Source organism: Strix aluco, chromosome 8 (genome assembly GCF_031877795.1).
Source record: "Strix aluco isolate bStrAlu1 chromosome 8, bStrAlu1.hap1, whole genome shotgun sequence".
Lineage (NCBI taxonomy): Eukaryota > Metazoa > Chordata > Aves > Strigiformes > Strigidae > Strix > Strix aluco.
In genome coordinates, this window is record NC_133938.1 from 11,146,113 (window position 1) to 11,158,917 (window position 12,805).

Here is a 12,805-nt window from a genome sequence, read left to right on the forward strand (position 1 = left end):
CCAGTTGGTAGGTCTGGATTACACCTGGATTCATACCTGAGGTATTACAGTATTGATAACTTGCGAAATGGTATTTGTCTGGTGGAGAAGGTATTGACTTTTGATATGTAGCCCAAGAGATCAGTCACGTTTAGCAGGATATAAATATGTACTTAGTGATTTAGATACTAATTTTTAAGTGTGTATGCATTGACATGGTGTTGTGATTGTTGGGGGAGTGTGGCTCCCCTCAGCAGTGGGGATTGCGAGAGGGAAGAATTGTCTGCTGGTGTCATCAGCAGCGCTTTTGTTAATGAATGGTGACCATTAGCAAAGCTAAAAGGTGGGATATCAGCATATCCTTACTCAGAAAAACTGTGTGCATGGTGCCTTTTATGAAGGTACAGACATAAAGCAGCTCTGATAGGATGCATTATTCTGAAAACTTCTAGAAAGTTGTACAGAAATTGCAGTGTATAAAGTAGTAGAGGGGTCAAAACATTCCTTTTGACAAAGTCAGCAGTATGGAAAAGGTGTCACAGGCAAACTCAATGAAAAATGTTTCTGTTAAGTTGTACCAAGTAGTGTTGAAAAGAAGGGAAGTGGTGGCAGTGAAACAAGTGCATTCTTTCTTGGCTAATGGAGATGGCTCATTGTTCACAGTCAAGCAATCCATGAAGGTCATAATCTGCAAACGATTCCTTTTGATATTCATCTCTAGTTGTTGTGCTTGAATCTAGTGGCCTCGCTAAGAAAGCAATAGGGGTCTGTCCTTGAATTTGTCTGAACTGCCCCTTTGTGGAAGATGGGAGAACAACAGTCAGCAGCTAAGAGCTAGGTATCTTAAACGGTGTGAACACCGGATCTGCGGAGATAAACTTTTTGTCATAGTAATTCTACACCCTAATTTTAGTACCAGACAATATTGCACAGATCAGGGTATTTTCTGGGTTTGAAGGGAATGCTTGGAATGTGTGCTGTGAATGCCAAATAATCCATTCAGTAATGTGGACTGCTCTTGTTTTTAGTAGGAGTGAAAGAGTAACGCTGATGGCCTCCCCTACCAATTTATTTATTTAAATATTAATAAAATAACCCAATGGAGGGTGAGAACATACTGAAGTAATGGCTTCTGCTCTCATTGCTTGCAGAATGCAAGATCTGTTGCATCTCAGATTTCACTGAATCCCACTTGTGCATGAGTTATTTTGCTAATGACTTGAAGGTGGCTTCAGAAGTCCAATGGGTCAAAGGAACCAGTATGTTTTAGTGCTCTGATGGGTGTTTTTCTTGTGCTACTGATACAAGTTTCCTGTTAAGATCCTTCTTGTAAAGACTGTCACTTCACAGTGTTTGTCCTTGGTTGATGAGAGGCTCGAGAATAACATTCCAAGTAACAAAAACTTACCTTGAAGTCTTTGCTTTTCAGCCAAATCGCCAGTGTATTTGAAGGGATACTGCAGAGAGTATCCAGAGCAAAACAGCAAGTGTTCATGCACTTTAATGAACTGACTGCTTTTTCTTTTTCCTTTTTTTTCTGTTGTTGTTGTTGCTAAATCAGTGTAATGATGGACACTTTCAGGGCCCTAGGAAATAAGTAATTTGCATTCTCAGCCTGGACAGAAATATTCCTTGATGTGTGCTTCTTCCTCACGCAGGGGAGGTTCCTGTCAAGTGATGCAAACCCTTTCTCTGTGGCATACAGTGTTCCCATATGTAATGTGAATTTAATTGGGATTTTTTTACTTCCCATCTGTGGGTAGCTGTAAGATGCATTGCATTACTTGGTGGTGATTCCAGTTAATGAAGAGCAATGCTGGATTTTCTCTTTGAGCTCTAACAGTTTTACTGAAGAGTGGTGCCCATGAAGCAGAGTTTTGTGTGGTTTGGGGAAGACAGAAGAAGATGGGGAAAAAGTGAGTGTTGAGGTAAACTTATTGAGACTGTTATTGGAGAGGAAGGAAAAAAAAAATCCATACCACAGCCAACATAATGTTTGTTTACCTGTTTTACTACTTGCAAGCAACCCCTTCTTGTGCCTTACCGTTAACTGTCCAGTATTTTGTGTTCTCTTCAATATAGCCAAGTCCATGGAAAGCCAACAGAAGTGAACATAAACCAGGCTCGCTTTCCTCCAGCCGTGACTCTGCCTTTACCAGTCCAGTGTCTGTAACCAAACCAGCGGTACTGGCGAGTGGCTCAGTCCTCACCTCTCCCAAAGAGGTAAGGGGCTGGGTTTGGGGATAGGGCGGGAACTTCTAACACTATCACCTGCCATAGCTTAAACACAATATGGTCCTCTCTGTACGTGGTACCTACCTTTGCACCCTTGAAGAATGACTCGCTTGTACCTTCTTAACACGTTCTGCCGCATCTCTGATACACCAGAAGATAGAAAAACGTGGTTTACCTGGATGTAAAACCATTCATCTTTGTCCAAATGTATTAGAACTTCCCTCCGATATAAAAAAAAATTACTAATGCTTTAAATAATATTGCATAACTAGACGTGTGTAGACTTGGTGTTATTGGAGTGCAGATAGCAAGAACTGATGTGAATAGATAGGTAAACTGGTACCATGCTGTTCTTCAGTATGGGAAAAGAAGGGGAAGGAGGGTGATCTGCCTCACTTCCTTTCTCTAGAACAGCAGCACAAGCAATGAGCTCTGAGGGGGTTGAGGGAGTTTAGCATGTATACGTGTGTCTTCAGCTACAGTGTCTGTTTTTAATTTTGGTGTTGGAAGGAGGTAATCTGCTGAGGTGGGAACTGACTTACCTCCAGGTTTTGTCTGAAGTATGAAGAGAACCTTGGAATATAAATCTGTTAACATTTCAGCAGTAACTGTGAAATAACACATTTTGGCCAGCGTTTCTATGCTTCGCTTCATAGCTTGTATACAAAATGCTGGTTTGGACCTTGAAATTCCACAAAGCTTAACAGAAAAGTGACACTGAATAACTTTTCTCCTCTGCTCCTGGGAATCAAAATTCAACAGGTTTGTGAGCCTATGTAAAAAGAACAAAAATAAAACAGACTGTGATAAATGATGTCTTCACAAAATTTTAAATGAGAGTGTTTGCGTTTCAAGTGCAACAGAGGGATTTTTTTCTAGTTGTGCATTTGTCTTGTTCCTTTACAGATCTTACTTCTGAAATAAGACCTTGTCATGTTTATGATTCTGTGCTTTGCAGGCTTTACTTTGCAACAGCCTGCACTTTTCTGCTTTAACCACTGCCGAGTGTAAAAGTGGTCATTAAAAGCAGTAGTTAACAAGCATGCACCTGTCACTTTGACAAACAGATCTTGCACTGTATTCCTTTCCCTTACCTTGCTTTTGTCTGTCCTTAGACTGAGTCCTTTGTGCTGCTGACAGCTTTCTTTTTGTGTAATGCACAGCACAGTATGGACATCTTTGTAGCATAAATATGTAAGCTTCAATAGGTTTTCACCTCCAGGTAGATGCCGAGATGGATAATCACTTTATATCATACAGTAGTAATGCAAGTTGTCTCCTTCACACACCCACCCCACCCCCCCAAGGTCTTGAGTGAAACTTTAGTCAGCAAAGATGTCAGGTACTAATCTGACAGCAGGAGTAGGCAGCTGGTTTTTCCCCAGAACAAGCAGTACTTCCTTGAATACTTCTTGTATTACCAGCATCAATCAACTAAACAAAAAGGGCTTAAAAATTCCTCCCAACTAAAATTGAACACTTGTAATACATTTTTCTTTGAATCTGTTGGAGACTGGCAGTGTGAAAATACAGGACCATGGCCAGCAAATACTACTGTAATCCTATCTTCACCAGCCTACTACAAGTAACCTCTGCCTTTTTATTTCTGAAATCGGGATAATGCCCCTGCTGCAGAAGTGTTGAAAATAACACCTTTTTGCGTAAGAGACCACAGTGTGTTGAAAACTAAAAAAGTGCCAACTGGCACCGTGTCCCCACAAACCAGTCTAAGAAAAACAAATTAAGATACAGTCTGAATTCTTAAAATTATTCAGGATGACTTTTCTGTAAGAGTAGCCACCCCTGTTACATAGACTGACATCTGAACAAATCTGAGATGATGCATAGTGCTCTCATTTTTAAAAAAAAAAAAAAAAGCTTTGACGCTTCAATGCGTTTCAATGAAAGGGCTAAACTTACCTTTAGAAAATATACCAACAATGACTACTTGTACCCCTTCAGTAATAAAAGAGAATGTTGTGTAAAAACACTTCTACAGAAAGTTATGCATAAAACGAGAATTGAGGTGAAATTAAACTCCCTTTCAGAGATCAGTTGTTTCTAAACTTTAGCTATAACTGTCTTCCCCTCATGTGTAGAAATTAAGCTTTAGTACCTCAGCAGTTCTATGAAACATTAAAACAGCCAATAGGAAGCAGCTCGAGTAGAGTGTTCCAAATGAGTAAATGTGTGAGCTGACACAGGCAGGACGCAGGAACATCCTTAAAACCACAGACAAAACGCAAAGTGTAAACCTATTCCTGTTATCTCGTGACCTGGGGGATCCCTGCAGCAACACCAAAGCAGAGGCACGCAAGTGAGGACACAGGCACTGCAGAGCTTGGTCATTGCTAGCCAGGAAGAGAAGAAAAAGTTGTTGAAGCTGCTGCTTTCACCTGTGTATTAGGGATTTTTGCAGGTGTGGTTTTCCACTGTGCTTTGCTTTTTCCCACAGCAGGGCACGAATCTCAAGCATGTTTGATAAGGTGCCTCTGAGCCTGTGTTATCTAAACGTGGATGTTTTACCTGTCACACACACAAAACTAAACAATGTTTAGTACGATACGTGTTTTTCAACAGCCCAGCTGCAAGTCACTTGAGCGTGTTTACAATCCTTCTTGCCTATCTTCCATTATATTCCCACACCAGAAGACATCTAATTTTTAGTCTCCTTTGTTCATTGTTACCTTCCGTCACTGCAGTCAAAGTAGTTACCATGTTGAGAGCTTAATTTCAGTACTGTGCTAGCTTTTTATCCTAATATTCACAGTCACTTATGTCTGTTACAATTGCTGATTTGTTCTTTACTGTGTTGAATTAGGCAAAATCTGCAAAGGCCACTTGAGAAATGTTTACTGTAAGACATTACTTTCAGCATGTGCTTCCCTGAAAGGCATTATTGCACACCACTGTTTCATGTGCAACAAGCATTAAAAATATAAGCAGCAGTTGCTGCCTTGTTTTTGTTTGCTAAATATTTTAGTTCCCTAGATCTTTGCTCAGAGCACTGTGAGTATGATAAAAATACTTTGCGAAGGAGATTCATTTTGAAGAGCCTGAATTTGCAACCTTCCCACCGTAGTTTAAAAAAAAGTCAGGGGGGAAGAAAAACACTCCAGGCTTTAGGAAATTTTACTCTGTTTTAAGATTGAGGGGGAAAAAAGCAAGTAAGTGATGGGAAAGAATAGTTTTGCATGCAAGATTCTAGTGTCAGGTGTCCATACTAATGGCTAAATTCCTCACTGTTTTAAGAGTAGCCAGACATGAACTCCATATATGAGCAGAAAGTTAAGATATTGGGAACTTTCCCATAACGTGCTCTTAGGTTTCTTTTGTGTGTCCCGTCAAAATGATGGCATAGATTAAATTGAAAGCTCATCTTGGTTAGTAGTGCTTTTATTGCAGTGTCATGGCTGGGATACTGCTAATATGCAAACTCTTGGGCCTTCTGCCTGGTTCACAGATTCAAGATAATTAAGAAAGCTTAGATGCTGTGAAAGAGCATGGGAGGTTACCTTGGGTTCATGAATTGAGCTGAGCCAATTTCCCACAGGCTCCAGGGTTGTGTGTGTCTGGCTCCACACTGACCCATCCGAGCTGTGAGTGTACATAGCAAGGAATCAGCCGCGTGCTCTCCAGGGGAGGATAATGAGGCTGTGGCTACCCATTTCACATCCAGTTGTGGTTAGTTAAGGATGTGACCACTCCCTGAAAGGAGATTACCACCCTGTAACTTAATTTCAGGGTAGAGTCTGTCAGGATGGCTTAAGACGTAAATTTGAACTGAGCCTAATGTTAATTTTTTAATTTTTGTAGGGTAAGAGTCCTGCATGAAGTTCTCTGCCTTAATATTCCGTTGTAAACTCCAGCATTGCTTGAGAGAGTTACATTGCCAAGGAACAAAATAAAATATTTTCATGGCTGTGTGAATTGACTCCTAGGGGAAGAAAAAAAAATTAAGACTTGATAATGATAGGTGGGAGAACAGAGTGCTGGTAAGGGAAGAAGTGAATGTGCCTCACCAGTCAGTATTTTGATGGGAATTTGACATTAGATTTTTCTTTTTTGAGGGGTTAAGAGCCAGCCAAGAAACTGGTGGATGTTTGAAAGGTGTAAGCACAGACCCTGAAAAGGGCCCCATCTTTGCAGCAATACAGTTTGAAATTCTCTATATTCTACCTTCCTTGTCTAGAGTCCTTCCAGCACCACCCCTCCCATCGAGATCTGCTCTTCACGCTTGACGAAGCTGATGCGCCGTACCACTGATAAAAAGAGCGAATTCCTGAAGGCACTGAAAGATGATAGAAACGGGGAGATAACAGAGAACAGAGAATGTGACAAGCTGGATGATGTAAGATTGCTGTCCTTACTGTATATATGATCATTATGTATTTAAGGAGTTGGGTACTGGAAAAAACCAGAGCAGTGAATGTAGTTCAGGTTCTGGAGGAGGAGAGGAATGACTTCCACTGGTCTGGCACACGTGCCAGCAGGAGTAATGCACAGCACTGTGATGAAGGGAGATCCATAACATGATGAAATGCAAATGGGTAATTAATAAATGAGGTAGAAGGGAAGGTCCCAGACAGTGACGTTAATTAGATTTTTGTAGGGATTCTCTAAGGAGTGGAACAATACCATATTTTAACATCTTAATTTGCTTTCAAACTTCCTTGTCAAACTACACCCACGGGAAAGTTGATTTTGGTGTTTATGAAAGGTGCAGGATAGTGGCTTAAGGCTCAGAGGCTTGGACCAGACCTCTAAATACATAAGTCTGTGGCTTAATTATCAGTCCAGGCTCTGTAAAAACCACTGACTCGAGGTGAAAGGCTTTGCTTTACTTCCAAAAACAGAAGCTTGAACTTGGAACCTTGCTGTTGGCATGGTCTGTGCAAGCACTTTGATGCTTTTATTTTTCTTTAGATGGAGAGCAACAGCACACCAGAACCAAAGGAAAACTGGGAAGAGAACTGCCATCAGAATGGCCTTTCTCTCCCTTTGCCGGAGGAGGGGGAAAACCTCTCTCATTCATTGGAAGCAGAACACAGGTGAGTAAATGGTAAAATAAGGTGTCTGGAGTAAAGGAGGGTGAGTCCTTGGACTGTTTGAGGAGAAGGAAACTATTTCAAACACAACGCTGTGGGAAGCAGCAGTAGCTTTGTGTGTACTGAGCTAGAGGTGTGTGGGCTTCATGACTAGTGCTGGACTGGGTGGAGTCTTATTGAAAGTAAAACAAGACACTGATGACAGCTGAGCCAAGACTTTGCAAGGTCTGTAACTACATTCCTGCGCTTCTTTAGTGCCACATCCCCTTGTGTTGGTGCTGCCTAGATATTTACCTGCCCACACCAGGAATGAGCACAAACCTAGTGTGATTCTGGTTAATTTACAAGCAGGTGCCCTAAACAGAATGGTCTGAAGACTGAAGACACCCTCACATTCACACACCACTTCTCTGTCTGCAGTTAAAATACTCCTGTGCTGCTTTAAATGCTGTAAAAGTGGGGGAGAGTTAAGAAAATATTTACCTAGTGTCTCAGCTTGTATCTCTTCAGTGAGTAAACAGTGTGTGAGCATCTGGTGTAAGCGGAGGGTAAGTTTTAGGAGAATCCTGAGCTGTGATACTGGTTTGATTGCCTTGTGTCCTCTTTCAGTGTCCTTGGGTAGAATTTCAAATCTCTGCTTTGCTTTCCTTCTGCCAGACTAGTTATCTACCCGTTGTACAGGACTGCTGATGATTAAATATTTGTAAAAGACACTGAGTACGAAAAATGTTGGGTAAACATGAAGCATTGTTGAAGTGTGCCTCATACAGAAGATTCCCTGGTGAATCGGGAGTGATTTAATACAAAACCTTGTGCTTCATGGACAAAACGTTCTTTCCTTTGTCATAGTTCCCTTGCTTTAATTCCCATGCCCCTTTTATTTTCTCCACAAATCAGGTTATTGAAAGAAATGGGATGGCAGGAATATCCTGAAAATGATGAGAACTACCTTCCCCTCACGGAGGATGAGCTCAAAGAGTTCCAAATTAAATCAGAGCAGGTATGTTTAGAGCTCTTGCCACTCATGACTGCTCTTCTCCCTCTCCCTTCTCATGCACAAGTCTTCTGTGGTGTAATTCTTAAGGATGTTCAAGAAGACAAAGAATTGAAGTGAGATTGTAGTGTGACTGATGACTGCGTTACCCCTGCAGAGCATCTGTATGCAGTTAAAAACATAATTTGGGTCCACAGATGGTTAGTGACAGTTACTCTCTGCACTTTTGCTTGGTTTAAAACTTGCTTTCGTTCCTACAGCGAAGAAGAAACGGATTTGGGAAGAATGGATTTCTTCAGGGCCGCGGCTCCAGCCTGTTGTTCCACTGGAGAAGCACTTTTAAGACAAAGATTGAGGACTCAGACACAGAAACTAGTAGCAGCGAAACGTCAGATGATGATGCCTGAAAGTGGGCACAAGAAAATTTAAATAAATAAAACCAACCCAATAAACTCAGTTCATAGTTCAACATGTGTTTGGGGTTGTATAAACTAAACAGAGTTTATTCTGTCTCCAGTCTGTTCAGTTTTTTCTTTTGTTGTTGATACTTCATGCACAAGGGAAATAATTGTATCCCAAAGAAGAGAGAAATTGGCTTCTTTAGCTTTTTCTTTTGGTTTTGCCCTAATGCTTAATAGAAGTTTGTGCAGCTAGCAAATTTTGACAAAAATCCCTTGTGGGGCAGTGCACAAGTTCAGTCTTGTAAGCAGGACACAAGTGGCTGACTGATCTTTGCAACAACAAGCTTCTAACAGTGCCGCCTGCATTACATAATGTCGTGCGGTAACAGTGTGCTAAAACAATCATTGTCAATGACAAAATGGCTATTGAAGTTCTAATTATGTTAAATTAATGCTAATAACATGAATTTTTTATTTTATTTTATTTTTTTTTGGCGGCTCGGGGAGCTTCATCACTTAACCAGGCGTTTGTGGTTTTCTTTTTTTGGGTACAGCTGTAAAATATTTGGATATAGGACTTGTTTGTGTTCTTCTTCTTGCAGCCTTGATATTCAGGGTGGATTGTAAAATATAAATTTTTTGTGAGATTTCAAAGATTAAGATTATTTTGATAACATTATTTACAGATTTAAAAAAGTGACTATCACATTGAGTCTGTATGAGGGGGAAAAACTACTGCATCAAAAATAACTAACTTGGAATAAATATTTTGCATCAGTTTGCCAATTCTAATTGTCTTTCTTATGTAAGAAAAGCTTTCCTCTAAAGGGACCTGCAACTTTGGGGGTTTAATAGCTCTGGGGATAAATAGTTTCTTCTCCCGCTGTATTTTTCCACTTGGCAAACATTGCTGTAGCGCTCAGACTGCAGGAGCTAAACTCTTCCTTTAAGAAGGGAGAGGGAGAACAATGGTGAGATGATAGCCCGTGTTTGTTTTTTTTAAAAAGAAATGAAAGAAAATAATTCAAATTATCTTCCACTTCAAGCAGTGTGCTTTTTTTTTTTTTTTTCTGCTTCATACAAAATCGTGAAGCTCGACTGGTCGGTGTCACTTGTTCCTAGTGCAATGCTGCTGTTTATGTTCACAACGTGGCAAGGGAATGTCTGAATCCAAAGCTGTTTTCATTGAAATCTTTTTTAAAAATTCATGAAAACATTTCTATTAGATTAAAAAGGATTTTACAAACAACTCAGTTGTGGCCTAAGCTATTTCAGTGTCTGTTTTAAGTTCAGCTTGTACACAAACATTTTGGATTGGAAAGTATTGGCATGGTTGTGCACTGTTAGGGGGTTGGATGGAATCGCACATGGGGTATGAAATCCTGGGGGGATTTCACCCGAGGTCTTGCTTCAGTCTTTTTAATCTGTTCCTGACCAGGCAGAGAGGGCAGATGTGTAATAAAATTTTTGTGGTTAGCTGTGAATCTTTGCACCTGGGCTCAAGGGAACATGCTCAGTGACACCAGGTGTAACTCTGCTATTTGTGCCTTTAGTTCCTGCTGACTCTGGGACGCTGGCACTGCTGTTAACCCCCTGGGAGCGAGCAGCTGAGGGGTGTTCCTTCATCCCTGCCCTCGAAGCTGAGCTCCACTCGCTGGGTCTGCCTGGGAATGCTCGGGGAGGTGCTTGGGCTGCTGTAAGACCACAGATCCTCTAGTTCCTTTTGAAGGTCCTTCCACTTTGGTCCCATCAAATGTGGCTTTTGTCTGGAAAAGTTTATCCATTCTTAAAAAATGTAACTTCCTACATCCATTTAAGGGAAAAATGAGGTAAATGTATTGTCATTGTTGTCAAGAAACGGGTAGGTTTAAAAAAGTCTGTGCTGGCAGCCACTTGGACTGGGCAAACTCGATAGCTGCACCATTCCTGTCTCGAGTGAGGAACCTGCTGCTGGGGGCACAGCAGAGCAGGAGCTGTGTGTACCCAGAGCTCTGTGTGTTTCATGCCAAACTTCCTTCAACTTCTGTGCCCCACCCTGCCCCTGGGGTGTGCAGGTTTAAACACTGATGGAACTTTTAAAGCGTTACTGGCTGCCTCTGGGAGAGCCTGACTGAGCAAATCCCTGTCAATCAAACGGCAGCTTCTTCCTGAGCAAAGCGCCTGTTTTCTGTGATGGGTATCGCTAGTGGCAAAGGGGGAGGGTGACCTACGACACCCTGAGAAGAGCGTGTGTCTGCTCAGCAAGCAGAGAGGGGGCAAGGAGGGAAGGAGGGGGGCTCATTTTGGGAACAAAGGTGGGGCCCTGACCACCCGTGGCACTGAGAAGGGGGCAGGGGGGAGGAGTGGTTCTATCTCAGCAAGGAGGATGCTCAGTAGACGGTGGTGCACAGTTCTGAGCTGCTGCAAGGAGGAAAAGGGCCCCCCCTGGGGCACCCCCAGGGCTGGTAGCAAGTGCTCTGTAACCATGAAAGGGGAGCTCGGGGCAGGGTGGGGGGAACACAGGGCAGCCTCTTGCTGTGCATGGCTGCTGGCAGGGCCTCCCGCATCTTGGTTTCTGTGGATCGCTCAGGTGGCCAAGTGACATTTTTTTCCCCCTTTCCAGTGCCTGTGGTAAACAGTGGGAAGGGCCAGGGGTGCAGCCACCTCCCTCGCCTGTCCCAGCATAGCAACGGTGGCTTCAAACACCGCGGCTGCTGCCGAGCAGGTCAGTGCCCACGTCCCAGCCCACGCCAGGGTGCCATTCCTAGCGGGATGACCCCTCTGCCCAGGCAGGGTGGCACCCCCCAGGTGACCCCCAACCCTGCTGTGCTTTCCAGGGTGCCCCATGCCGGGCACGGGGGGCTTCATCTGCCCCCACTGCCGGATGGTTTTCAGCTCCCGGCCGCTGCTGCGGGCACACGAGGAGAAGCTGTGCCTCGGGACCCCGGCGACCAGCAGCTCCTGCCTCCCCGGGGGGGACCCACCGCCCGCGGAGGGGGCTTTGGGCACGGGGAGGCCACGGGACACCCCGGTAGTGTGGAGCCGGCTCTGGCATGGGGGGTGTGGGGATGGGGACAGGGATGGGTGCTGGGCTGGGACATGCTGCGGGTGAGGAAATGGGGTGTCACAGCCACTGTGGCTGGATCTGGCCCAGCCTGAACCAGGGGGACCCGCCCTCCTTCCACCCCACACCATGTGGGCAGCCCTCGGGGCATTTTGCCAAAGCCAGAATAGTTTATGTTATTAAGCATTTCCCCTCACCTTTTCGTCCTGTTTGCTTCTGCGAGGTCGGGATGTCCCATGCTGAGCCACGCCATCTCCTCGTGCTTCCTGGGCTCCCACCGGCCGTGCAGGGACAGCGGGGGTCGGGGCGAGCGCGGGGGGCTCCCCTGGGGGATGTGCTCACCCCCCGCGAGAGGGCCCTGCTCCGCGCAGCTGACCCCGCTTCCAGGAGGCTGGCAGTGGAGGTACGGCAAACCCCACACCCTGGGGTGGGTATCAGCACCCCAACAGCTCCCTGCACCCCAAGCCCCGTGACTGGTGGGGTCCAGCCCCTCAAGCCCTTTGCAATTCCCTGTGCAGCAGGGAGAGCCCAGCCAGCGGCCAGCCCCACCACGGGGGCACGGGCAGCAGCCACAGGAGCTGCTGGAGGCCCACGAGCGCCACGTGGCCGAAATCCGGGCCAGGACCCAGCAGCTGGAGCAGCAGAGAGAGGGTAGGCGCTGGCAGGGGTTTTGGGGTGATGGGGACACACCTGTGGGATGCAGTAGCCCTTGTAGCGGAGCTGTGGGGGTCATGCTGAGCCACCCCTGCAGCCCCTCACCATCCCACAGGGCTGTGCCAGCGGCTGGCAGCGCTGAGGACCGGAGCGGGTGCAACCCCCCGCCCCGAGCATGGGGAGCTGGAGCAGAGCCGGGCCCCAGAGGTGCTGCAGGATCAGGGCAGATGGCTGTCGCCTGGAGGGTGAGCCCCGGCAGATGGGGACAGGGCTCTGCACCCCTCCAGAGCAGCGCCCAGGGAGTGGGGTGCTCTCAACCCAGGGGCCATCAGCCCCTCATTTTCATCACATCTCTCCATTTCTGTTTCCTCCCCAGGGCTACCCTCCACCTTGACACCCTCCTGCCAGGCGCCGGGCCGCTCGCTGCCGAGGCCAGGTGAGGGTCTGTGGG

At 45.1% G+C, this 12,805-nt stretch overlaps 1 protein-coding gene across 2 annotated transcripts in view; it reads left to right on the forward strand.

Annotated features, from left to right (window-relative positions):
* GPBP1L1 (GC-rich promoter binding protein 1 like 1) overlaps positions 1–9,443 on the forward strand; it is a 34,074-nt gene extending 24,631 nt beyond the window's left edge. For both annotated transcript variants that reach the window (XM_074832149.1, XM_074832150.1), the window contains 5 exons: positions 2,062–2,202; positions 6,407–6,565; positions 7,141–7,265; positions 8,160–8,262; positions 8,517–9,443. In XM_074832149.1, the coding sequence (XP_074688250.1) occupies positions 2,062–2,202; positions 6,407–6,565; positions 7,141–7,265; positions 8,160–8,262; positions 8,517–8,663 (675 nt within the window). In that variant the 3' untranslated portion in view covers positions 8,664–9,443. The remainder of the gene's footprint in view (positions 1–2,061; positions 2,203–6,406; positions 6,566–7,140; positions 7,266–8,159; positions 8,263–8,516) is intronic.
* Positions 9,444–12,805: the final 3,362 nt, after the last annotated feature.